This window comes from Lepisma saccharinum, chromosome 2 (genome assembly GCF_977018435.1).
Source record: "Lepisma saccharinum chromosome 2, izLepSacc3.1, whole genome shotgun sequence".
Lineage (NCBI taxonomy): Eukaryota > Metazoa > Arthropoda > Insecta > Zygentoma > Lepismatidae > Lepisma > Lepisma saccharinum.
Genome location: NC_139230.1, coordinates 35,870,518 through 35,897,963, shown reverse-complemented (window position 1 = coordinate 35,897,963; position 27,446 = coordinate 35,870,518). Strand labels below are relative to the sequence as shown.

At 38.9% G+C, this 27,446-nt stretch overlaps 1 protein-coding gene across 9 annotated transcripts in view; it reads right to left on the bottom strand.

The window, feature by feature from the left end:
- Positions 1-290: 290 nt before the first annotated feature.
- Positions 291-27,446, bottom strand: part of LOC145983995 (recombining binding protein suppressor of hairless-like) — a 266,841-nt gene continuing 239,685 nt past the window's right edge. For 8 of the 9 annotated variants that reach the window (XM_083117264.1, XM_083117266.1, XM_083117265.1 and 5 more), the window contains 8 exons: positions 23,623-23,854; positions 18,697-18,997; positions 11,975-12,149; positions 10,714-10,851; positions 9,536-9,789; positions 5,341-5,496; positions 4,417-4,602; positions 291-853 (listed from right to left, as the gene is read on the bottom strand). In XM_083117264.1, coding sequence (XP_082973390.1) covers positions 644-853; positions 4,417-4,602; positions 5,341-5,496; positions 9,536-9,789; positions 10,714-10,851; positions 11,975-12,149; positions 18,697-18,997; positions 23,623-23,854 — 1,652 coding nt within the window. In that variant the 3' untranslated portion in view covers positions 291-643. The remainder of the gene's footprint in view (positions 854-4,416; positions 4,603-5,340; positions 5,497-9,535; positions 9,790-10,713; positions 10,852-11,974; positions 12,150-18,696; positions 18,998-23,622; positions 23,855-27,446) is intronic. The other variant, XM_083117262.1, reaches the window with a different exon arrangement.

Below are 27,446 nucleotides of genomic sequence, written 5' to 3'. Positions count from 1 at the left end.
TGTACAGTAATGAAAGTAAATAGTGTAAAATGATAAAACCATTTGTATATAAAACAATACCAACTTTCTGCCACATATATTTCTCTAGTAAAAATGCAGACCACCAAATACACTTTCTTCTGACACTATAAAGTGACAGCACTTTCTTCTAACACTCTCTAACAGTAAATATATTAATGTGTTTTTTTCTGCTTTTCCCTTGTTTCACTTCAAGAAATAAACTAAAACAAGACTGAATCCCTACGAACAGAGAAGTCCACTTGCACCTTTGCAAAATCTAAGCATTAGTCTTTATATTTTTATGTTTGGTATATCTTTTGTCCTAAAAGAACATTACTACCAACACAATTTGTGTTATTTGTATATACAGAGTTCAAAAAATCAACAAACATGAGGTAATAGAAAACACCCACTGTCACAGAAGTATCCGTCTCTATATTTTTTCCAAAACCTCCACTCGAAGTCACACTGAACTTCAGAATGTTCAGCGATGACCAAATGAAACTATCGTACAACTGCAGTTAATTGTATTCCTAGTTCATTCAACATTTCGCACGTCAAATCACAAAACTATTTTCTATTTTCTGGAGTCATGTATTCAGTCATAGTTTCCTGAGTTGATACACACGCAATAAGATTTTCCTCACATGCCTCCCGGTTGAGGCTGTTGTTGATCGTATTGTACGGCAGAAACATCAGTTATTGCTGGCATTCGACTCAGATGACTTGTACTGCTTCTCATTATTTCTTCGGCCGCAGGACAGTGTTGCCGCTGACCAGGTTCTGGAGTATATGTGAACGTGAGTCCAGTGGCATATATTATACCATCGTTTCTAACGAGAGAGACTGGCACCTGAGGAAAGAAAAAAATATATAATGTATTTCTGTGGCAATTCTGAAGCAAGAATTCTGCACCCTAGCTAAGTAATTTGTCAAATTATTGCCAACAGTGATGTGTTCACAATTTTCATAAGTGTGTCCTTTTTAATTATTACTCAGCTCTATAACAGGTGTTTCAGAAATAATTGAGGGGTTACAAAAATTTATTGCAAGTAAAGTATTGATCTTACATTGATGAAACCAGTCCAAAACAAATGAGGAATGCAAACAGTTTGTGTGTATGTTTTCTTAAGTCGAGAGTTCAATCCCTTACACTAGGTGACACTCACATCACTCACAGTGTTTTGTTCCCAAGATCACCGGACCTTACACTGTGTGACTTCCTTTTGTGGAGTTTCATCAAAGACAGGGTACTCCTCCCACCGATGACACTTGATATTGCAGACCTAAGGGATCATATCATCACAGACACTATCGACAGACCCATGTTGATGCAAGTTTGGCAAGAACTAGACTATCGTGTCAATGTGTGTCACCCGTGGTGCACGCATTGAACATTTCTAGGTGTCAAAAAAAACTGTTTGCATTCCTCGTTCATTCTGGACTTGTTTCATTAACATAAGTTCAATACTTTACTTGTGTCCTCCCCGATGGTGTAGTGGTTGTGTCGTCGCCTTGTAATCAACGGGTCCTGGGTTCGATAGCCGGTGGAGGCACATTGTGGTTCGGATCCCATTTTAAACTGTAGGTCCAGCCCCAATTAGCCTTACTGTGCATAAAGTGGACTGAAAAACACCAACTCAATCAATACCTTACTTGCAATACATTTTTGTAAGCCCTCAATTAATTCTGAAACACCCTGTATTTTGCCATATTTTCCTGTATATGATGCTTTTTTTAGGAATGCTTGGCTTGGCAGGGGGGGAGGGATATGAATCAATCACAAGGCTGGCTGTACAAAAATATGTTCCCTGTAACTTCTCAGGAAAAGCACGCAATCCCTACCTGCAGTTTTAGAGCATGTTATTTGTAAGGTAAATACTGGACTTCTCCATAGCAAATGGACTTATAAAAAGTAGCATAAGCTTTCTTCTTTTAGTTCTTTTAAAGCATTAGTCGACAGTCTATAAATTTCAATTAAGGAAAATGCAAATAGACAAAACTTCACTCTCTATTAAAAGGACAGTCTGGAAGTACACACAATCCAATTGGCTAAAATAGGGGAGGCAAAAAGGCATGTAAAATTTCATAAATATGCAAAAAATGAAGAACAAAATACTCAGAATATTATTTACATTTTCATTTTGATCCACAATGATGCAAATTAACATTCAAAACAATTTTGACTTTAGTGAAAATTAATATAATATTATTTACATTTATAACTAACTTACATTTTAATTTTTATGCAAAATTATGCAAATTAACATTAAAAAAATTCCTTTTACTTTTATCAGTTTATTTGAGGTTCTCAGAGAGGTTTACAAAAGGATGTGTTTATGAGAACTGTAATTTACTACTAGTGCTACTACGTACTACATTTCTATCATATTAATCTGCTAATTATTCCCTCAATGCCTATTTTGTGCTGTGAGTGGATCTGTAGGTGTAGAGTACTTACACATGTTTCAGGACATAACAAACAACACTATGTGAAAATTTTAATGTGAGTAAAATTGCACGTTTCAGTTGCCAGTGTCTAAGAGCGTGTCATTAAATGAAGGAAGGCACACAATTTTCTAAAATGCTTTATGATTAATGTTTTTTTATTGTGTATTGTGAAACTTGGAGAGTTCCAAAGGAAAAGTCTTCAAAATCAAATCTCTTGAAGCAGTGGATAAATGGAAAATCAAATTTCACTATCATGATAATGGCGTAGCATGAACATTTCGGATGGGAACGCCAGGGCAGGCCTTTTTTTTTGCTTAAGAGTTTACTTATGGAATTAGCCAACATATGTATTGTCTATTTAAAATCACAATCTCATTGTGTTTATTACATGAAGTCAGCCAGGTTCCTATAAAACATGATCCATGCATGTTTCATCTAGAAAATAAGATGATTCAGTGTGCAACAAATGCTTGGAGCACTGGTGTTTTATACCATTTTTAATTAGATTGCTCAAGTCAGAAACACCGTACACCATTCGGAGTATTTTGCTCCGCACGTATAACACATGTGTAGCAAAACAGTATTTTATAATAAAGGAAACCTTTAGGCATGACGCAAGTAATTTAAAAAAACTGCCTGAATCACAAGCACCTCTAGAACAACATTAGACTTCATTGTTGTGGATGATACAACTATTGATTGATTTGGTTTATTTTACTTCGCTTTCAACCACTTTTGGCTAATCGCAAATAGGATATGACTGATGATATTGATGAAGTCACACTCACAAAGAACAAACATGCGTAGGCCGGGATTCAAACCGGAAACCTCTGGCATCTTAGCGTGCTGTGCAAAACACTCTGTACAATCGTACACCCTACTGATGTAACAGTACCTATTAGTAATTCAGAGTTTCAGACTACTGTTTATTGCATCTTGAGAATGCTGATAGACATTTTAAAATAATTTTGTCAAGAGATCATATGATGTTAAGAGTTTTGAAACGAATGCTAAACATTTCCACTGGCACAATTTTAGGCAGTAAGATACTAACGAAAAAATATTTTTTTTAAATAAATAGTTTTGCGGGTTAGGTGGTAGAGCAGCCACAGGCTGAACTTCTACCACGAGGACTTTATCAACTTGTTTGACAAAAACTGTTTTGTTCTTTTACTTTTTAATGCACTTCACTGTTCTTGCGATAAATTACACAATACAGTGGTCATTAAAGATACATCAGTGAATATTGCGTATTGTAGCATCACACAGCACGAGCGTGAAAAATTGGGTAGGAATTCTACTTCTGTTGTCTGCATCGGAAGTACAGCGCCTTGAATCGGAAGGCAGGAAAGGTCACATGGCCCCTAGAACCAATCAGGTGCTCCGTACACCCGCGTATGGCGAGAGCATTTCGCCCGTGCTGTAGAGATCCAAGGGACAAGCTTTCCCTCCTCCTCTCCACCTCCAGGAAGGCATGGTCCTGTATGCCAAACCTAGCCGGCATCCGGCAAGCAGAGACATTAGAGAAATGCTACAACGAGAGCTGTTAGTGGAGCGTTGTAGACGGATCGAGAAATTAGCTTTTATAATGCCATAATGCTCAAACATGTATATAATTAGTCACGTTTTACTTTATATTTACACATTTTTAAAATTTTAAATCAGGGAACGCTGGGCATATGGGTATACTAGGACGCTACGCTACTGATCATGATACTCAGAATTAATGCCTGTTTCAGCATGTTTTTGCTTGCCTATTTCTGCAATTTTTAGCACCTAAAAATCCGGGCTCCACTGATTATGTAATTAACAAAAATATTAACTAAACCGATGAAAGGAATATGGACCAGCAAAAACTTTCCCTCTAAATATGGTTATGATTATTTTGTATTATGTTTAGAATATAGATAGCACTTAATATATATAGCCTGTGTACTAAATGAGAATTTTGATTATTATACACACCTGAGTAGGTTGCCGAACCCAAAGCCATTCTCCACGGAAAGATGAAATGTCTGGCACCACACACAACATACTTTCTTGACATCGGTACATCGTTTCTGCTTCAACATCACCAAACCAAACTTTCAAATTTGGAGTGAAATTCTCACCAGTAAGTTCAAGCATTGCCACATCACCACCACCATTCAACTGAAAATAAGACAATTTCTTTTTAATAAATTACATCAATATATGGGTCTACAAGTGCAAAAATTAGTTCATCAAATTTAACGTATTCAGAAATGAACATGATTGAGTATACACACACAACTTAAGCAAAACAAAAATAATTCACATCTGTTTAGTAAGAAATCATGCACAGGAATGTAAATCAAGTGTTTGAGTACACCCAAATATATACTTGGCTAAGAATTTGCAAATTTACTAGGCCTTGCTTTAGTGAATGTTGTAATTAATTGTGTGTAAAACACATGCATTTGTGTCTGTCTTGTGACCACAGTATAATTTTAGGTTTGGCTTTCTACACTTTCAGCTACAATTTATCTTTATTTACATTTATGTTAACTTATTTTTATCCACAGAAGTGAGTGATTTAACATCCAAATCAAGTTGACGTCATATTAGATGACAACTTATGAGAGTCACACAGCTATAAATTTAACCTTTCCTTAAGTTCCATATCCAGTTTTTGGAGCTGAATGTTCAATTATGGTTGTAAATTAATACTGCCAGCATGTTTATTAGTAAATAAAATAATACAAATTAAATTAGGAAACTGTAAAACAATAAAATACTTTTGTGGCAAGATTGAAAGAACTAAACATAAACATGTACGAGTATGCGCCATTGTAATGGATTCATAGGCTCAGATTTCAAACAGCCTTGAAAGAAAAGTGCTAATACAGTGAATTTAAACTTAAGACTTACATGAAGGCTATGGACAACAGGAACGGGAGTGACAGGCGACCTGACAGGGCCCATCCCCTCAAAGAACTGATATTCCGCTTTGTCTGTGCTGATGATAGTCCATGATGCACCATCATTTATCATTTCCTTGTTAGGTTCTTTAGGACATGGTGTTGCCTGGAGAGAGAAAATTCAATATATTAATTCACTGTTTTGCTCTATCCACAGAACTGCAGTGAATTACAACTCATGAAATTATATAACTTTCCCTATCAATTTTAAAAATTTGTTTCATATAGTCTGCAAACAGAAAACGAAAGCAAAATTGTACAATTGCATTTCAGATTTTCTGTTGAGTGTTCAAGTACAGTAACTGTTTAGCTATAGGCGGCACCAGAGGGGTGCAAGGATGGTGCTTGCACACTTATTGTATTCGGGTCAGCACCTCCTTTCATACCTTCAATTTTCACCTCAACAGTAATAACAAAAATAATAAATGAATGTGAAAGCAACTTCACTGTAGGCCTTCATTTTCGGTGATGATAGACATATTGAGACTGTAATTCGGTCTCATTTAGTCTATGTGTAATTCTAAAATAGTCTCGTCCTATTACCGGCAGTGACGTGCGGTGACGTCGACACTTGGGGTAGCAATGAGTGGCGTGCCCAACGGGTCATAATCCCCTCCCCATTTTAGGCCCCACTATTCCTAAAAGATGAATGTCAAATACAGGAAAAATTGCAAAGTTAGGAATGAGTACAAAACATTGTACACATAACTTCCACCCACTTTCGAAAATCAAAAACGATTTGATTTGACTACTGAGCCAGAGATGCCGGGTTTGAATCTCTGCTTGGCAATGGGCGATCTTTGTGTGTCCCTTCATCAATTTTATCGCATCGTCTTCGCGATTAGCCAAATATGGCGGAAAGCGAAGTAAAATAAACCAAATCAAACAATCAATCAATGAATGATTTGATTTGATTCGCTTTTTTATACATTTGATTAATCGCGAAGATGATACAACAAAATTAATGAAGGGACAAACACAAGGAACACCCATGTCCAGGTAGGGGTTCGAACCAGGAACTCCTGCTGTTGTAGTGCGCTGTGGTAACCACTCCCCCATGGTTGGTTGATTTGATTGTTGATTTGACGTTTTAAGTCCACTTTATACACAGAAAGGCTAATCGGGACTAGACCTATAGTTTAATGTGGGATCCGAACCACTATATGCCTCCATCGGGTACAGATCCGCGACCACTTGCACTCCCCCACGGAGGTCGGCCGACAACAAATATGTGAGGAAGGCGCTAACCATTCGGATACGTGTGTATCGGTAAAACAAACTGCATTTTTCCTGAGTAGTAATTTTCAATTGAATTTTTTAAATACCATCTTTATATATGATTAACGTTTTTTCAAAAATTTTGCATTGTTTGATTTCCATAATTTCCCCATCTCACGACCTTGTTACTGAAGGATCCGGGCTCGAGCCCTGGCCTTTGCATGAGTGTTTCTTCGCCGTTTAATTTAATCAACGTTCATCGTCATGGCAGAAATTAGATAAAGCGATGGAAGAGAGAAGAAAATACAAATAATTTCCTCCAAGTGCATCTGCAGGGCACTGTGAAATCAGAAGCCTAGAATTCTCTGTTTATGATTGTCCCTCACGACTTTCCAAGCTCTTAGCTACTTATTCCGATTAAATCTATACAGCTAGAAAAAACGATGGGTAACAAAGCACAACTTTAAACAAACCATTTTTCTACTTTCTTCAATGATATTCATTTGGCTTTTTGAGTTCTGGGATACATTTTTCATTTCTAATTTTCTCATTATTCACTGCAGGCAGAGTACAACACATAAGAACAAGAATGCACGCTCGTCACGAATCCGGCCTGAATTGTTCTTTGCGAGGTCCCTTCATCAATTTCATTATATCATCACTCATCCTCATTTTCGCGATAACCAAATGTGACAGAAAAGCGAAGTAAAATAAACCAAACCAACAACAAGAATTAGAACGCGCGTTCATTTGCCCAAATAAATACATCCGTATTTATGATTGTTTAGCTTACCCATTTTTTTATTGGAGGCCAAGAGATTAGTATATTTAAATAAAACACTACTAAAACGAGAGCAAGAGAGAGCGTGAGCAAATATTTGTTTAATCATTATATATTCCATATTTTAAAAAAAAGCATATTTTTTTTGTCTGCACATAAGACGTTCCAATTGCATAAATAATAAAAGTACATCCCATATTATACATACATATTGTACACCGTGTAAAAAGTAGTGTAAATACAGAGGACAGAACTGCAGAAAAATTTCCCCTTAGTTCTTTAGAGGATTTACAAAGGAATTGAAGGGAAACCAATCCCCTATCTGTCCTATAGGAGATAGACTGGAGGACCTGAAACCACGGTCTTTCAACCATTAGAGCGGGGGCGAGGGGGCAAGGGAGGTAGAGGCAGAAATCTTCCCTTTCCCTTCGAAAACCTGTTTCTACCTGGAACTGTGAGGCGGAGAAAGAGCGAGCTAGGCCGCTGAACGCACAGAGGGACGAGAAGCGCGTGAAAAAAAGTGTTGCATATGAACTGTGGCTTCAACAAAACAATAAATATTGTGATTTGAAAATAATTAGAGATTTGAGATTGATTGATCTATCTCTGCTAGACTAGCTACTCCTCAGTGCACGTCACTGATTACCGGTACGTTTGCTTTTTTAAGTTCGTAAGTTTTAATGACTTGTAATATGACAACGTAAACCAAATTTATAAATAAAAACAACAGTCTTTGAATAATTTTAGAAACATAATGAGTAGGGGCATGAATATTTCGTTTTTAAGGAAAAAATGAAATTTGAAAAAACACATTGTAGTGTTAATTTCTCATGTTTTTGAAAGGTGTGAGATACATTTTGTGACCATATTTTGTCACGAAATAATGCGAAATGAACTGCAAAAAGCGAAATTAACTCTTAAACACGAAATTCAGGGTTTATTCACCGACACGACACCTTCTGAGGTCTGAATTATCCTGCGAGTTATGCAATTCCCGGAAAATTGATTAATTCTGCTGTTAATATTGGAGAAGCAAAAATGGACTCCTTTACACAGAAATAAACTTAATACTCTGATAACTACATAAATGTGCTATTAGAAGTGAAATGTTAATTCTGTGGAATGAGTGTAGTTTTTAAATCAAATTTAGGATTATATTCACAATTTTAAAACCAATATGTCTTTTTATATACTACTTTTCATCCATTTTTTCACCGCTTTAACACCGATATTTTATTTTATTTACCGCTTTTGAACCCGAAATTGACTGCATTTTTGTACCGAAATTTTGCTTTTTTATTTACAAAAAATATGTGCCTCTAATAATGAGTAACTGCAATATCTTTATGATGGCCAGAGACCTCAAACCCACACAGCAGGATGTGTGATGCTAGAATATGTGTCATTAGAAAACTTCTAATAAAGATCACCACTTTGAATAACAGTGCAATCAACAGGCTTGTTTAGACTAGGAATACTTCCTTCAATTATAGATAGCATGTAGATATATAGTAGAAGGCATTGCTAACACATTCCTCAAATGACAATCATGACATAATAAATTCAGAATTGATAAATCTTCCAACAGCATAAGCCATTTCAGGTGAAATGTGTAAATTACTGTAACTTAAACTGATTTCGCTAATTCTTTATGTTAACTGTGATGATGACAATAAATAATAAACTAATTAAATAGGCAAAATAATATGAAAAAGTTGCAGATGTCATACCTGGCATCACACAGCTATACACTAAATGCTATATCATGGAGATCATCCATATCTTGACTGTCATGTTTCTTTACCTTTTGTTTGGTAAGATCTGTTCAAAAATATGCATTTAAAAAATATTCAAAATGGCAAACAAGTATGTTGCATTTTTTAAACTTACTTCCCAAGATTATATATAAAATCTCACAGTATATATGGGTATGAATTTGATTAATTTAACAGTATATTCTGAAGAATAAATTCTACAAAGAAACAACCAAAAACATTTGTCTACAAAAAGAACAAATTGAAAGAATATATGTTATGTTCACATTTGTATTTCTTACGGAACTTGGCAAGAAGAGTTTACTTCTTTATGCAACCTTCAGTTTTACAACACATGAACTTATATGTGTAAAAATAAAACAAACACTCACCTGAAACTGTATGATTCGTTCTTGAGAAAGACATAAGTACATCCTTTCAGTGTCTTTCATGTAAAATGCACACTTATGCAACTGGGAGACTGGGTCATCTGCATCTAAGAGGGCCATCTGTTTATCCACTTTCCGTATTATTAGACGTGGAAGCGCCATTCCTGTTACACTACAGACAAGCTTGACTGTACTACCGTAATGAATATAACCATCCCGAACAGTGAACTCCTCTGATTCTGATTCGTTGTCATCTACTGTAAAGAACACAATTGTTGGAAATTAACAAACACTTTGTTTTGCAAAAGCATGTCATGCAAATTGAAAGGCCGAATAACACTGAACTGGATTTCCAGTAGGGATGCCCTAGTTGGTGATGGACTAGCTACTTGGCTGGAAATTATGGCTTCCAGGCTGGCTGCAAGACTGGTTTTGGCAGCTAGACAATGTTCTAATTGCAACTGGCTTCTCTGCTTGATGCTAGGTAACAACCAATCAGAGCAAAAGTTTGGCCATGTAAAGATGGTGAGGAAAAGGTTGTTTTTTTGCCGTGCTTTCTGAGTGGTTGTTTTTGTTTTCTGCCCGATAAATATATATATTTATGAATGAATCATGTAATACATATCTGAGATCATTTAAAGCAAGTTGAGTACCTTGAATACCGTATTTTCTTTTGAGCAAATTTCTAGCACATGTAATGTAATTTTGGCAAGTGTAAGAAAAATAGCAGCAGTAACTATTCCCCTACAATGTTCTTCCTCTGCACAATGACTTGTGGGAACAAAAATCTACCAGCAAGTATGGTAACGAGTGTTGTGTGAGATGAGCAAGTACAACCAAACTAGTGCAAGTCCAACTGGAAAATCCAGCAGGAAATCTAGCCTCGTGTGATTCAGGCATAACTTATTTTTCTTATTTTGCATTGTTTTTCTTCCATTCTTGGTTACTTGTGACAATGAGGATGAATCATGATTAAATGAAACTGACGAATGGACACTCGAAAAGAAATGCCCCTGTCCAGGCCAGAACTTCAATTATATCATTTGGTGATAAGATTTTGAGTTGAGCACTCAATGTGCTATGTGTTGCACATCATACAAATTAAACACATTAAATACTAATGACACATGGAAAATATACAATATACTACTTGCAACAAAAGAAAAAAGAAGAATACTTACACAAGTGAATTGTAAATGCACCCCACTGAGTTGAGCTAGCATGGAAATTTCCGTTTTCTACATGGAGATACCTCGTACTCACAGTCTGGGATCTTAACCTATTAAAGAGGGCAACTTTGGTTCCACTTGCTATACACACTGCAAAGAAACAAGATGAAGTGTGAAATTATTCAGTGACTCAAAAGATATGTAACTGGTTCTTAAGTTAAGAAGACATATTATGGCAATGATAATTTTTAATGCATCAGATATGTCACCAAAGTATTGGCAGATATTTCAATTTCCGGAAACCAACTCTTAGCATTAAAAGCAGAAACTTCACTTAAACTAAAATATGCAAATATTTTAAATGCAATTGCCCAATGGCCTTATTGAAGTGTAGCACTCTTATTGAAGAAATGTGATTAAGTACAATATTCTCATAAACTACAATATATATTCTCATGTAATTCCGATTGTGGTGTTAGAATAAAATATCCACAGGGTATCATATGGAACACACAAATTGTGAACCAATTGATGAATTAATTAACCACAGGTTTTCAATGAATGGTGATTTAGCAATGTCGATATGGTTTGGTAGCTAAAGGTTTAAATTACAAATAAAATTAATTTTTCTTTACACATTTAATAGCATTGTAATACAGATGAAAATACAATAAAACATTTTACAAAGGACAGAGATAAAATCTTGTTACCCAAAATGATAAGTTTCATGCCTTTTGAATTTTTGTAAGCCTACATCACAGTCTATTCACAACAGTAAAGATGTCCCGGGTTCGATACCCGGTGGAGGCACAAGTGGTTCGGATCCCACTTTAAACTGTAGGTCCAGTCCCGATTAGCCTTACTGTGCATAAAGTGGACTTAAAACACCAACTCAAACCAAAACAACAGTAAAGAATAAACAATTCAACAATAAACAATGACATTTAAATTATTCTATGGTAATTTACTTTCAATACCGTTTTCTCAGTACATTCTTTTTAAGCTGTATTTGGAATGAATATTATAAAGCTACTACTTTAAAACTACATTGATTCAATTGGAAAACAATTTACATAGTAGATTAGAATATGTTTGTTTCTTTCAGTATATGACAAATCTAACAATGGCTTCGGTAGTATACTTTTGATAATTTGATTTTTTGATTGCGTAACTACATTCAGCTTGAACTTATTTGTACAAAAAGCGTGGGAGACTTGATATATTACATACAAATATAATAAACTGAAATAAAGTGTTCTACAATAATACTTACAATCGGCATTTTTGAGTGACTGTTTCTTCTTTGATGGTTTTGAGATCACCTTAATCCTTTTACTATGGAATACTCCAATATCGTGACCATTTCCATAAAACATCTTCACAGACAGCATAAAATGCTTTCTTTTGTCAGAGTCTGATATGTACAGTGTTTTGGCTGCACAATATTGCTGTAAAAATATATCAATTGTTAGTCTGTAGGCTTGAACACACCTTCATACACAACATGTGCTTTTCCAAAGTAAGGAACTAGTCTAGCATTATTATAAGGCACAACTTGTTATTATTCTGACATATTCTTCATTACACAGTATTAGATTTTATGCGTTTGTTTATTAAAAATGTTAGAATTTTGTTGAATTACTTTGACAGTGTTATCTGATTAAAGAATGTAATGAAAATTAAATTGCAATCGAGTTTTCGAGATATTTCTTCAATCCGCCTCATTCAAGGACTATACATTAGTACTTATAAAACCTCTAATTTCATTTTGAGGCATAGTCTTTATTTATTTGAAAAAATCCTGAAGTCCATTTTATGCGAAGGGCGGATTAAAGGGGGGGGGGGGTGGAAGGGGCGACCGCTTCTCAAGGCCTTGAGGGGGCATCCTGAGCGACTTCCACCGAGGACCTATTACATTTTCTTCATATATTGATAAATAATTTACACAGTTGCAATGAAATATAGCACACATAGTGTCAATTAAGAAACATACAAGAGCGGAATAAAGGGGAACGGAGAGGGCAGGGCACCCAACCACCCAAGGAGCGACAGAGCCTAAAGGCCTTACATTATTTCTTGGATAATGTGCACTGTTGAAATGCAATAAAGCAAATATTGTGGTATTTTACGAAGAATTACCGTTATGGGGGAGCAGGAAGCTTAACGGCGAGTGACTAAAATAGGGGTGACGAAAAATAGGAAACGATGAGAGACTGGGGGCGAACAAAGATAAGAATGACGAAAGATGGGGCCGACGAAAGATATGAGACGATGAATGATAAATAAGGGGGCGACGAGAGATAGGGGGCGAACAAAGATAAGAACGACGAAGGATGGGGGCGACGAGAGACAGGGGGCGAACAAAGATAAGGACGACGAAGGATAGGGGCAACGAGAGACAGGGGACGAAAAAAGTTAAGAGTAACGAAAGATAGAGGCGACGAGAGACAGGGGGCAAACAAAGATAAGAATGACGAAGGATGGGGGCGACGAGAGACAAAACCGCCAGTGGCTGGTTCTGCAGCAACGCTGAATCAAAATCTCGCTCGTATGCACCGGGGCTAAAACGGACGAAAAACAGCCCGGACGTGCATATCAAACAGTCTCTAAGACAATTAATTCGCATAGGAACTTGCATTAACAGAAGACCAAGAACCACGGACGGAGGGAGGGACGGAGAATCGATACTCTGAGTGTAGGCGCCTCGGTACTTTCTCTCCTCTCCCATAGCACACGGGAGAAGCCTCCCTTGCTGTGTAATCAGACTGCGCAGCTCCCAGAGCGAATCCCCATCTGGCGGGTTCTCAGGCCTTGTCGGGAGCAACGAGGAGGAGGATTACTTTGGTAAACAGCCTCTTGAGTTCTCTGCGACAACCTTGACACACAGCAACTGTGAAACAAACACTCGCCACTTTCCTTTCCTTATCAACGGCTTCGAAGACGTGCCCGACGAGAAGCGATGTTTCGCTCTTAAGCAGCTGCTGTCAGCTGTTTTACGCGGGAGCCACACGTACAATCATTACGCTTTTAGTGGCCAACTCGCCACAATTCTGAACACAAATTATATGCTGCTAAAATTGTGAGCTTGGTGTTTTACCATTGAACTCGTTATCATCCATTTTTTGCACACAAATAAATCCCTGGATTATTCCCTTCAACGACTCAATATATTATTTTTATTACACTTTGGATTCGACTGTTTAGACACAAGTCACTGGACTGAACTTTCCATTGTTGCCAATATTGGTTATTTAAGGTCCCTTTTCCGCTGATCTGACTAATCACAACGATTTGTTTGATTTTACTTAGCTTTCTGCTACTTTTGGCTAATCACTACGATGTGGATAGATAATGATATGATGAAAGAACACTCACAAAGACCACCGATGACCTGGCCTGTGCTATGAAAGCACACTGTGCAACCACTTCATCTTTGTAATCAAGCGGGAGGGCCTCGATTCCTGGTGACCAATTTCAGTGGACCTGATTACACTTAACTTCAGTACCGGTTGCCTATCTGAGCATAAAGTGTGCTAAGCTCTTGCCATTAACGTCTGTTTAAGCCTCTTTACAGTAGTATGTCCAAGAATTTCATAAGAGGGGAACACGAAAATACATATTTATATTTGCATCAAACCTTTTTCTTAAAAAAAAAAAATTAAAAAATATTTTTTTCAAATCCTTGGAGTTAGCTATGTTAACCCCGTCTCATTCTTTCTGAACATGCCACTGGTTATTTCCTTGAAAAAAGTTGCAAACCTTAAGCGTCTCAAAGGAGAAGAGTTTTCCTTATACTTCACTTTATCTTAGACCTTCGTCCACTTTCTCGTCTTGGTTTAATCATTATTAAAGTATGCAGTTTCCGAATTAGCTATTTTCCTTACAGGGGATCAAAAACCAGGTTGGATTCAATTAAACAAATCCTCTTGTATTTGTTTAACTTTAATAGGAGCCGCTTCAATGTTTCTGGGTCGAGTACCGGCTTAGTCGAGTCCTGCCCACCCACATAAGTTACAATAGAGTTCGAAAAGTTCAAGTTACAAAAATACTCAATAGTTTTCCTGGTTGTGGCAGGCTTTAATTATACATCTACACACTCTTTATAACATATAACATGCTTAAACTTCCTTAGAACGAACATCGAGAAACATATTCACCATTACAATATCGTTGGGAAAACACTTTCTCAATTCTGAACGTGTTTTTTTTAAATCAAGTCCAGTGCCATAGGATTCTTGAGGTGGGTGCACAATTATGCCAGGTGTATATGTATACTGGTGTGCATATATTTGTATAAACTTCAGGGTGGATAAACAGCTGACTCGGTGTGGACGGTGCCCACGCCGTCCCCCTAGCTACGGCTCTGAATCACGTATTTATAATGTCGCAAGAGAATATCCGGAGTGGAAAAAATGAGATATTTTAAAATCTAATTAAGAACATGTTGCTGTAGAATGGAATGTTTATTCGGTGTACATTAAAACCGCGTGACGTGATGTAACAATGCAATAGAAATTAAATGGCTGTATGGCACCGGATATTGCGTCAGAATCGTCCTCGACCCTATGTCACAAGGGTTCGAGACCTCAAGGCCTTCAAAGCCTTTACAAGCGACTTCTTTTGCGCAGACGTTACGAAACACGCATGCACGCCGCCATGTTGTTTCGCAAATTTCCTTCTTTACAGCGGCTTACAGTTGGATTCCGACGAAATGCAGTCTACCTGGGATGTACCGTGCACACAAAGATGACAATGGAGATTACTGGAAAAGGTGTCAACGCTCCTTGTAACATCAGATCAATTAGTTTTCTTGATGTCAAGGTCACATCCTGCAGAATGTTCCCACTCAAATGGATTCTAAAGCCAATCTTCGCGCGTTTCTGCACCTTTCCCACGATTTACTTAAATGCAACTACAATTAAATTAGTCAATACCATAAGTGACGGCTTCCTTATCCTTAGGTATTTTTTTGCTGGCTTCCAAAACATTGGTTATTTACATAATTGTTCGCTTCTAGCTCCCGACGCCAGAGTCCCGGGTTCCAATCCCGGCCTGGGCGTGCGTGTTCCTTGTGAGTGTCCATTCAATTTCATCATATCACCAGTCATCCTCATCTTCGTGATTAGTAAAAAAGCGAAATAAAAGCACAAGTAAAATGAACCAAATCAATCAATCAAGATTCTTCTCGGTCGGTACGGCAGATTAAGATGATTATAACGTGGCTTTGTCTAGTAGGCTAGATCCCAAAGCGACTAGCTGCCTTGGTGGCAGAGTGCGTTGAGTGCTGTACTCACGGTTTCGCCTTCGAAATTTCTGGGTTCACGTTCAAGTCCTGGCCGTGGCATGGGTGTTTCACTGCGTTTGATTTTTTACTGTATTTCACATTATCATTTATCCTCAGCGTCGGAGTTATCCAAAATATGCAGAAAAGCGATGTTAAATAACCGAAGTGCAACTACTCCACGCGAATATGAAAGTTGTCAAAATGAGATTGAGCTGACGTCGAAACAATACTTTATATTGTTTAGATTCACGGATTTTTACCTACCAACATAAAAAAAAACAAATTCGCAAAAGCTTGAACAACAATTAAAGTCACTGAAGGCGTATGTGACTGAAAAGACTATTTGAATGTCGTATAACGCGTAACTGAAAAAGCCCACAATAACAATTATTCCTTTGTGGCCACGATAAAGAACAACAAACTGGACAGCAAAACAATCGTAATGCGACGTGTTATTTGACGAAAAGCCGTGTAAACACACACAGCAATATCATATCAGAAGTAAGTAAAAGTTGCATATGCAAGGAACTGAATTTCCCACGGACGTCAACAAATTGTGGGCAGAATGTAGAAAACTGTAGTTATCGTTCCTTACGAAGGTATCGCCACAAAAGTTTTACCTGTCTGCAGGACAAAGAAACAACTCCAAAGAGAGATTATTCTATCACACTCCGAACCGCCACCAAAAACATCGGCAGTGATCACACGGTTCGTTCTCTCTCTGCCCTCAATAACAGTAATAAAGGAGAAGAAATAAGAGCCAGCGAGTTACGCAGAGCATTTCGGGCAGACGTGGAAAAGCGCCATTTTCCTGGAAGCCTGTCTTCCCCCCCATTCGACCTTTCGCCCGTGCAACCCTTCATTATCCATCCTCAAACCTCCCTTTCTTGTTGCCTCCCGAATTCGGAAATGCCGCGATTCCAACCCAGAAGAACGCTACCGAACGGTGGAGTTCTCGATTAAAGAAATTGCTCCACACTTCCACGGCCCAGCGGTCACCGTGAGAGTCTTGTGTCTGCGACGGCTGTTTAATTCATAAGACGCCGACAGGGAGCGCCTCCACCCACACTCCACTGATCGATCCCAGGGGAAGTAAGTCAGCGGCACGTTTTAAACATTCATGGAAATTCTGTTGGTAGCGTGTCATGTTCTGCAGCAGACACAAAAGTTTTGCGTAATAGCTGGACAGAAATCGACATTCTGAAGAAAAAAAAAGCTTACATGTTACCGATTGTCCTGCAACTGTCAATTTAGGACATAACATGGCTGGAAGTTATAAAAGCAAAACACTATACACACGCGCACAATAAAAAAAATAGCAATAGCATAAATTTGTTTAAAATCAATTCTCCTTGGCATTCGGATGCACGAGTTCACTCCGCCGATATCTACAAATTAGAGAAGAGTGGGAACAGAAAGGTTTGGATTCGTAATTTTAACTGCAATTGATGGAAGAGAGTGCTGAAAGAGTGCAAAGTGGAAGAGTGCGGGAACAGCAGAATCTCACCGCTCCCAGCAAACATGAAAAACAGTGTAAATAAATATATTTTAGTCGAAATATGGATTTTGGTATGGTATTGTATTTACGGGTATAATAAATGTGACTGATGCCCCAGGAAATAATACCGCCCCTCCTGTAATTTATTTCTGGTGCCGTCACTGGGGAACATCCAATCGATGAAATGGTTATGCTCGTCGCCTTGTATTCTGGGGGGACATTCTGCTCTAGAATATCTGGGATTTCACATTGATTTCTGCATATTACACAGTACGGGATAATTAGCAGTGAATATAATGATACTACATTAGAAGTCAAATGATCTGAAAAATCACCCATTCCACTTCCAAGACGACAGAACCTGAAAACTCTCTCCAAAAGCTTTTCTGATGACCTGTATGCAAAGCATAAATATATTGTAAAATGGACTCTTTTTGTTATTTTTACATATTGAAGCGAGAACAAAGACCACTGATACCATATTTCTTTCATGCAGAATTACACTTACACCAGTGGACAATGGTAGTGAACATTAAAGGACGATCAATTAACAAATGTTTACAACTTACTTATAAATTAATAGGAAGGATGAATGAAAATTGATTTTGTTTATTTTACTTCGATTTTCTGCAACTTTTGGCTAATTGCGAAGATGAGGATGAGTGATGATATGATGAAATTGACTAAGGGTCATTCACTCACACAGAACACCCATACCTAGGCGGGATTCGTACCCAGGACACCTGGCGTCAGAGCGCACTGTGCTAACCACCCTGCCACAGAGGTCGGCGGATGAAAGGAGAGATTGACCACGTAACCTCCAGCGAACGAGCATCAACACATCGTCACTATGTCTGTTTATCGTTCTCTGTGATGCAGTGGTTAGTGTAACATACCTTGAAGCCAGAAGTCCTGTACTTGAATCTCAAGAAAGACATAGGTACTTCCTCGAGTTCGTTCTGTCATTACCATCATCCGTTGAATCTCATCTCAAGTAACTTGAATAGGCAGAAAATCGATGGAATCTTTCATATTTTAAATGGGGAAATCAAATATGTCGGTGACCTTACCGGGAATGAAACCCACGACGTCTTGACTGTAAAGCGACATCGTTCACAGTTACAATATCTGGAAGATTTTACAATGATTCTGAAAGCCAGGCACGGTTGAGGTGGAGGGAATGAACTACAGGAAGCAAACTCCTTCCACTTACCTTGCCATTGAGGTCGAGCTGCTGCATGTCCTGGTCGGAGTTGCCGATGCCGATGAAGGCACAGAGCTGAGCCCCCTGCTCCGCCTCTCCATCCTTCAGCATCTGCTCCTGCTTCAACCTCCAGCCTTCCCCATACAAGTAGATGCAGGGCGGTGGACAGAAGAACCTCTTTTCGTTGCCGTATGATTTCTGCGCCACTTTGGCGTGAAGGATTACGATCACCATATCGCTTCTCTCTCGGAGATATTTCTTCATGGCTTCACGCGTAAGCCGTTGATCCTTAGGCCTGTACAATAAGGAACTGTAAAAAGAGAAAAAAATATATTACTAATTCTGTAGAATCGACAATCAGCAATTATCACAACTACTTGTGATCGAAAGGAGCACAAGATCATCAACCCCAGTGTCTCTTTCTCTCTCTCCTTTTCTTATTCAGATACAGAGAGAGAGAAAGAGAAGTAGAAATCCCTCTTTTTCTCTCAGTCCTCATTATCTTACTTTCCGTTTCTTTCCCATGAAAGAAACTAAAGAAGATGGCCCACTTACTTTCTTTTAAACTAAGGCCCAATCTATGGTAATTTTGACACTGAATTTACCCTTATACCCCATAAGAACGATCATTTAGCCCCAGACGAAAAACCATGGATAAACCTCCGATTGATTGATTTGATTTGTTTTACGTCGCTTCTTGTGTCACTTTTGATTAATTTGTGAAGATGGGAATGAGTGATGACATGATGAAATTGATGAATGGACACTCACATACATCAATGCCCATGCCGAGATTCGAACCCAGGACCCCTGGCCTCGTAGCGCGATGTGCTAACCACTCCGACACGGGAGCCGAGATAAGCCTCCGATAAAAGACTTGTAGAAAGGCCAACATAATTCTGCCATACTGAAAAAAATATTTATAAGTCTTGACGGTTCTCTGGTGATAAACGAACAAATTATCTCGTGTTATCTAGATAAAAATCAGAGTTCTCAGCTCATCCTCGCGGATTGGTGACTTCGGAAACCTTTCCTACAGTTTAAAGTGGGATCCGAACCACTGTAAAAATGTGCCTCCAGCGGGTATCGAACCCGGGACCCCTCGACTACAAGGTGACGACGTTACCTCTACGCCATCGGGGAGGACCGCTCCTTGTTTGTTAAATGTTTTACTACGCAGTCAGAACAAAAGTGGATTCGAATGAACAACATAAAATTGATTTTGCTCGAGTTTATGTACTGAAGCTCCGACACGCCTAATAATTAGGCAACCTTCCTGACACTACATTGACACGTGTCTTCGAGCTATCGTGGACTCAATGTTTTAGCTCTGGCAGTGTCTGACGGTAAAAAAGGACCCGGTGTCAATGATACAGCGGTACACGATGTAAAACAAAGTCTTCTGTTCGCATCTCGATAAAGATATGATTCTTTGCGTGTGATTCTCTTATCACTCATCATCCACACCCACCGTCGCTATTAACCTATCGGGATATTATTGAACTACATCAACTGAGGCCCGCATCACAATGCTGGTTACTCTTTTAGCCGCCACGAATCCTCCTTTAAATGAAGCATATCGATATTTTGAAATATGTACATATTTTTGGAATCGTTGCTACGTGGTGTAGCACTCCTAAAATAGTTGTCATGCGATCGAATTTCGGATACGATATGGATACATGTTTGACCTCGTACTCCTTTTCGTTCCTTCCAATCGCAGTGGTAGAAGTATGCAAAACAGAAAAGACCAAAATAATTTGATTTTTGTTATTTAGCGCCACTCTTCTGATATTTTGACTAATCGCGACGATTGATTGATTGATTTTGTTTATTTTAAATCGCTTTTCTGCCACTTTTAGCAAATCGCGAAGATGAGGATGAGTGATGATATGATGAAAGGACATTCACAAAGAACACCCATGCCCAGGCCGGGATTCGAACCCGGGACGCCTGGCGAGGATGAGTGATATGATGAAGGGACACTCAGAAAGAACACCGATGAGCAGGTCGGGTCTCGAAACCGGTGTCATAGCGCGCTGTGTTAACCATTACGCCACGGAGGTCGGCAAGACAAAAATGAGGCAATAAAGTACGCATTTGCCATTCTAGGTACAAGTGCCGGAAAGTCACATCAATGCACTCAGACATAATCGAAATGATGCAAGGAACCGGGAATTTATTTCGCTGATGCTCGAGCGTTTTAGACGTCCATCCTGAATGTCGAAGCAAAAGATGCTCCGAGTCGAGGGGATGGGTCATCATTGCAATTGCGGCAAGTAAGGATCTCATTTTTTGATCGGAACAACAAGAGATAAAACGATGTGGCTCATCCAAGTCCAGCCTGCAAAATTGATTTCAGAGATAGTGGGAACGTACCATTTCTGATTGGCAATAATTGTGAACAGGCAGGCAGAAGGCCCGCTATGCTCCGCCTCCTTACGTCACACCGCAGTCAGGGAGCCAGTGGGTTGGTTCGCACGTTGGCTCTCCCGCCTATTGATCCACCAGCCATGCCGCGTCTGGCCTGGCTCCGTCGTGGTCTAGCCAACCAATCCCCGAATCACTTCGGTCATCGTAAATACTTATGCAATCTCAGGGAAATGTTCTTTCTTATTAGTAACGCGCGCTTCATGTTACTCGGTGTCAAAAAATCTCGTCTGCAAGATCGCTTTAATCTTCCCGTTGTCAAACGAATGAATCATTATGCAAGCGAAATCTCCGAATTACACAAAACAATACAGCTTTGATAGCCGAAATGTCCATTTTATAACGCATGCCTGTCTGACCACATGCTTGAATTCTTAAACGGAATTATCTTGCGCGATACGGTCCATATCATATGAATGCATACATTTTATAGATACCTAATCAATACCACAACCGAACATTTACAGCTTGTCTCCTGCAATATCCCAAGAATACCAACACAGCATTGTCGAATATCTACCAACATTAAAAAAGTATACTTATGTCCAGGCCCAAGGAAACTTGGTGGGGTCCATAACCTCTCCTTGGCCCAGTATTTCTAAAAAGAGAACGTCAAAGGAAGAAAAAGATGGCAAAATGAGGGCTGACTACTAAAAAAAAGGATACGTAACCCTCCTTTCGAAAATCCTGGACTTGTGTCCTTTAGCGGAATTACATACAATACTCTTTTAAAATTATTTAGTCTGGATTATGTTAAATATTAAAAATATTGCAATACTTTGAAATAACGTCATATATTTTGGGGGGGCCGAATAGTAGACATTTTCACAATTTTCGCCCTTAGCCGTGAATGACAATCGTTGCGACTCATATCCTCCCTAGTTACTTTGATATGTTAATGGGACGAAATGGAATATATAATAACCATTATCAGGAATGGTGCATCTTCTTTCTTGAAAAGGCGAAGTGCAGAGAACTGAGAACTGGTCGAACGGTTAAAGTTTTACCTTGATATTCGGAAATGCTTTTTTCCCACATAACAGGAAACGAAGTCAGTACTCTCTAGACCGTGCGCTACAAGGAATTTCCAAAACTGTCCTCGCGATGCTAGTAGCTTAGCACAGAGGATTGAACCCGGAACCCGTCGTAGCAGACGGAACAATTGGAACACGCGAGAAACTCGCATACTTCGTGAGTATCACTGCACTACATTTCTAACTCCTTAGTTCAACAATAGAGTTGTCAATATACTGATTACGAAGTTAACATTTAAGATGAAGAGTTCAAATTACGGTTCTGTAAATAGAAACTTCCTTTAACCTACAAGATCATTTAGCATAGTCTATTTTAAAACTGAACCGTAATTGGTCATGGTACCGCTAGCAAGGTTTACCACCCGGGGACACTTTACCATCAACAAAAATTTATTCCCGTTTCTTGAGATGTGTGTGCTTCAAATTGATAAGTTACTCATTACTATTAAAAAGTTCTCTCCTGTACATTGTATCGTAACACGAGGGGGTGATGCGATTAACACCATACTCTGACCGCCTTTACTTCCCAAGGTCGCCCCCTTATATACTCCTCGTCCTGATTCCAACCTCACTTTACATCAAAGAAAGTTCCGAAAGATCAGTTTCCCCCCCTAACAACCACACGTCAGGTCCACGTGGACTCCAATAGATCGTCCCCTGAAACCTTTCCCATCAATAGCGTTCGTCCAAGAAATGACAGCTCTCGTCAAGTCCACGTGGAGTAAATGAGATGTTGCTAATTCGGTTTCCTTACAGATTTTTGAACGCGAGGTTGCGATTCTTTATCTTAGCTAGGTTGCGTTATTGTGTAGTGCTATTTTCTTTTTATATAATAATGAGAGTAAAACGTCGCAGTGAATGAATGGATGTCTAAACACTGCAGGCAAAAGTGACAACATCGTTTTACAGAAAAACAGGTGGCGGCTCGAAACCAGATACGGGTCAGGTCGGCTTCCTCTGGGGTTGGGTCAAAGATGCCGAACTGGCGCTACCTTCAAGACTTCAGCTTTACCCAGGGCCGCTAATGAGGAAACCCATTCCGGGAATCGAATCGGAGCTCATGCATGGCGGTCGGACAACGTATACAGATAACCCACAATGTGTCCATTGACAGGTCCACAATGTATAATGTTTCTGACTCCAGTAACACATTAACGTGCATGAACTACTAATCATGCACTTTTGATGCATGAAAATACACAAAGAAATGTATAAAAGGGTATATTTTGTTCCGTGTGATTCACTAAAATGCATCAATTGAAATTAGGCACGATCATTACAAAGAAACCAAAATTACACGTTTAAACGTGTCAACCGATGCACCGAAAGTGCAAAAACCTTGATGTAAAGCTCATTTGTATCAAATTCACGTTTCCAGACTCGATGAGATAGGTGTATATATACACCTCCTATCGGTACCATGCCAAACTGCAATTCAAAGCTACATGCAGAAACAACGAAAGTGACTTACCTGAACCGTTCAATGGCGACGGGCGGCGAGGGGGTGGGTATCGGCGAGGGCGGCGTTTGCATACTGTGGGCCATGGAGGGAACCCCGGCAGCCAGGCCAAAGTGGTGCGTCATGGCCGCGCTACCGGGGTGCGGTCCGTGGGGATGGACGTGCGAGTGGCCGTGGTGCGGGTGCTCTCCGTTCATCTTGTCGGGGGGCGTTAGAGAGCCCGGGATCATGTGCGGACCGGGATCTGCAAGAGAGCAAATGGCGGGGAACTATTACACAGGGGTTAATCACAAGAATGCTTCCAAGCTACCACAAGTCGCGTTTCCTGCTGATAAACAATTTTCTCGAAAACGGAGTCCACCTAACGAGACTACAAGATTATTGTATATGACTATGTTGTGCAAATGTTCTGCCCCACAGATTCACTGACAACACTATTCCAGAATACGAATTTCTTCTCAACTTCACTATCTACAATAACACAAAGTTATTTTCAAGAAGACTTCCTTTAACATGAGTTTTAAGGTGACTGGAAATTAAGCTTTCGAGAAACCTCATTACTAATTATTATCAGCAGAAAACAAAAACCCTGTGAGCATGCAATGTTAATTGGACATTATCCTTTGTCTAGTGCTTTAAACTATACTTATTCTAACACTATGTTTCGAGAGAGCGCCTCTTCTCTCGTCTTCAGATGAAATTTCTTGCATGCTAATGTAGAACCATTGTCACTAACATTCAGAGAACTATTAAAAACCATGTGTCCTAAGATGACACGCAGACTTATTAATTACTAAAATATAAAACTAGTAAATGAGTATTTGGGCGCCTAAGTGACAACGTGTGAAAAGGAAATGAAGAACAAGGATCATAGGAGGCTTGCTGGAGGGAACAGACAATGACTAGACTTTAAACACAGAAAAAGTCTGGAGACGCATAATGTGGATGAGAATATAGCCTAACTCTACGGATCAGAAGATTAACTTGGGGAACAGGAATAAAGGCCCAAGGATTCTGAGATGTTGGCATTAAGAAGGTTATTTCAATGGAATGGATAAATAAGGAATGAGGTAATGGGGGGGGGGGGGAGTTGAATGCTAGCAATAGGGAAAACTGGAGAAAATGTTACGGAGATCTTGGAAGGAAGTGTGGTGGAATAAATTAAGAAAATAATACTCGTTGATTTGAAAGGAGGAGATGTCATAAATTTAAAGATTGGAATAACGTACGAAGCAATATATCAGCATCTGTTTGAATAAAGACGATATGATGATGAAAATAGCTCAGCCATTCTTCAAAAATAATATAATTGCCATTCAAATAAGATCCTAGATCTAAAACTGGAGGGGGAAGCTGCTGATCTAAATCCAGCGTGTTTCACGAGACTACTTGCTAAATTGTTCAGTCAATATTAGCAATTTTTACCAATATCTTCAATGGTATTTGTTATTAAATTGTTGGAGGAGTTCTTTCACGTGATATCTTTGCCAGTTCCAGGAAAAAGGAGATTCATAAAACAGAAACTGTATAGTTGTCATTAATGCTCTCCATCTTACAAAATACTATGCTTTCAGATACTGGACGCATATCACCTACACATCCTCCCTTGTGTACTCTTCGAAAGCTTAAACTGAAGCGCTGATAATCATTTCATGTTTGTAAGTTTTATTATTGGAGAAAACTGAAGTATGTATTATTTCCAAGTCGGAAACTCTTCTTCATGACTAGTGTCTAGACTTTGGCCTGTCTCGTCTCGTAAAAATGCTGTGAAATGCTGTCTCGTCTCGAAAATATTCGTTTGTCAAAGGGACACATGATCAATCTCGTCTCGTCTCGTCTCGAATTTTTAAAAGTCTCTCCCGTCTCGTCCCGTGGGCAACACTATTCATGACTATTAAAGAAATATACTTACATATGTCTGTAATATTTTGTCGTAACTGGATACTTAAATTTTCTTATAAAATGTTTGTTTTAAGTCCAGTTTATGCACAGACAGGCTAATCAGGGCTGAACCTACAGTTCAAAGTTGAATCCGGACCACTATGTGCCTCCACTGAGGATCGAACCCAGCACCCCTTGACTACAAGACAACAGCGAAACCAATGTGCCACCGGGAAAGCCCAACTGGATACTTACAGCTACGGTTGTAGTACATTTAACAATAACTTAAAGGTATGAACTCCTGTTGAAGAAAAAGAGGTTTATGTATAATTATACCTAAAATACTATAACCGTAATAGTAAACTTTAAAACCGTTTACATACTTCCTTTCCCTATAACTTCCCTACCACTCGCCTGGGTGGCTTCTTGAACGCAGAGCAGTCCCGTTTAGTACTGTTTACTATCTGTGCATAAAGTGCAACAGAAATAAATCGAACACAGAAAAATAAAGAACAGGTAAGATTTCTTGTTACAACATGCAAACTGTCACTGGATTTTCTGCATTATAAAGTTTCATCCATGAAATATAATTTTAATAGTTTTCATTACAGGTTTACTCCGTACGCGGAATTCCAGAAATAAGGTGTTCAAGTCAGAGTGATATATATATATATATATATATATATATATTAAAGAAAAGTTACTTTCACAGGTTCATAATTCGACGATTTTTTGACTGGCGACACATAAACTGTGATTTGCTACCAATAGGGGTCATGTGGAGCACTTAATGGTTTTAGGAATAACAACTTTTATGGACTACGTGAAAAAAAGTGCCATTTCAGGTTCGCTGGCACTTTTGTTCCGAAATGGGACTTCTGAACGGTTTCCATTGCTATAGATTTTTGCTTACCGGCAGGCGCCAACTGTGTTGCCAGTGCAACAAAAATTTATAGTTCAAAGTAAAATTTTAGTGCAAAATTATACTTTACAATGCAATTGTACTTGGTCAGTACTTGAACCTACGTTGCCTACATCTAATGGGACAATTCTGGACTGCCAATGTTGCCAATCAATACTATACACCCCTAAAATGACACTTTTTAACTTCCTCAGTTGAATCGATACTTCCACAGATAGGATAGGTTAAGTCGCCAATCACAAACTTCGAATCATGATCTTGCAATTCTTATATATTTTTCTCTCTCGAAATTGCCATTATTAATAACTCTTGAGTAATTTCAAGAATTTCTTGTGTGGAGTAAAAAAGGCACACAAAAGTATTTAAAAAATCTCAATGAACGGGGCTTCATAATGCAGAAAAATGTAAATATCTCTTAAAGTTTTCATGTGATAAGCAATCGAAGTAAAATAGTTGCCCGACTCTTGATACGAACTGTAGGAAACTACAAACTCCTACGATGTATGCAACCTCCCTGACACACACTACCCATCCGTAGGACAATAAACTCAACTATACGCAGAAAGTACTAACCTTTTGTTGGGTACAACGCACTTAGGAACTTCACTGTACACGCCTATCCATGTAGAGCGGTACAAACTACACCAGGAACTCAATTAAAAAGTAGCGATGGCCAATTAATGAGTGGCTCGGGTAGATGTAAATAACAACACGTCACTACAATTATTTGTAAAGTTCCATGTGCTTATTGTACCGTGAAGGCACATAGTGGAGGTATGGTCTCGTTTTTAGATGTGATGTGATCAGCACCACGCCTCGGCTGGCTGCCTTTACCCTCACAGATCCATTACTAAAGGCTGGGTGAACCCCAGAGCCGATTTATGCAGACAAGGAAGGAAAAATCCCAGCCTTCGATCACCAGCCCGGGTATCGAACCCGGGTCTCCTGTGCGGCAGCCAGACGCCTTACCATCTGGACCACCGTGACTCCCATATATATATTTCGACTTCATTTACTCAACCTTCAAGTTGGA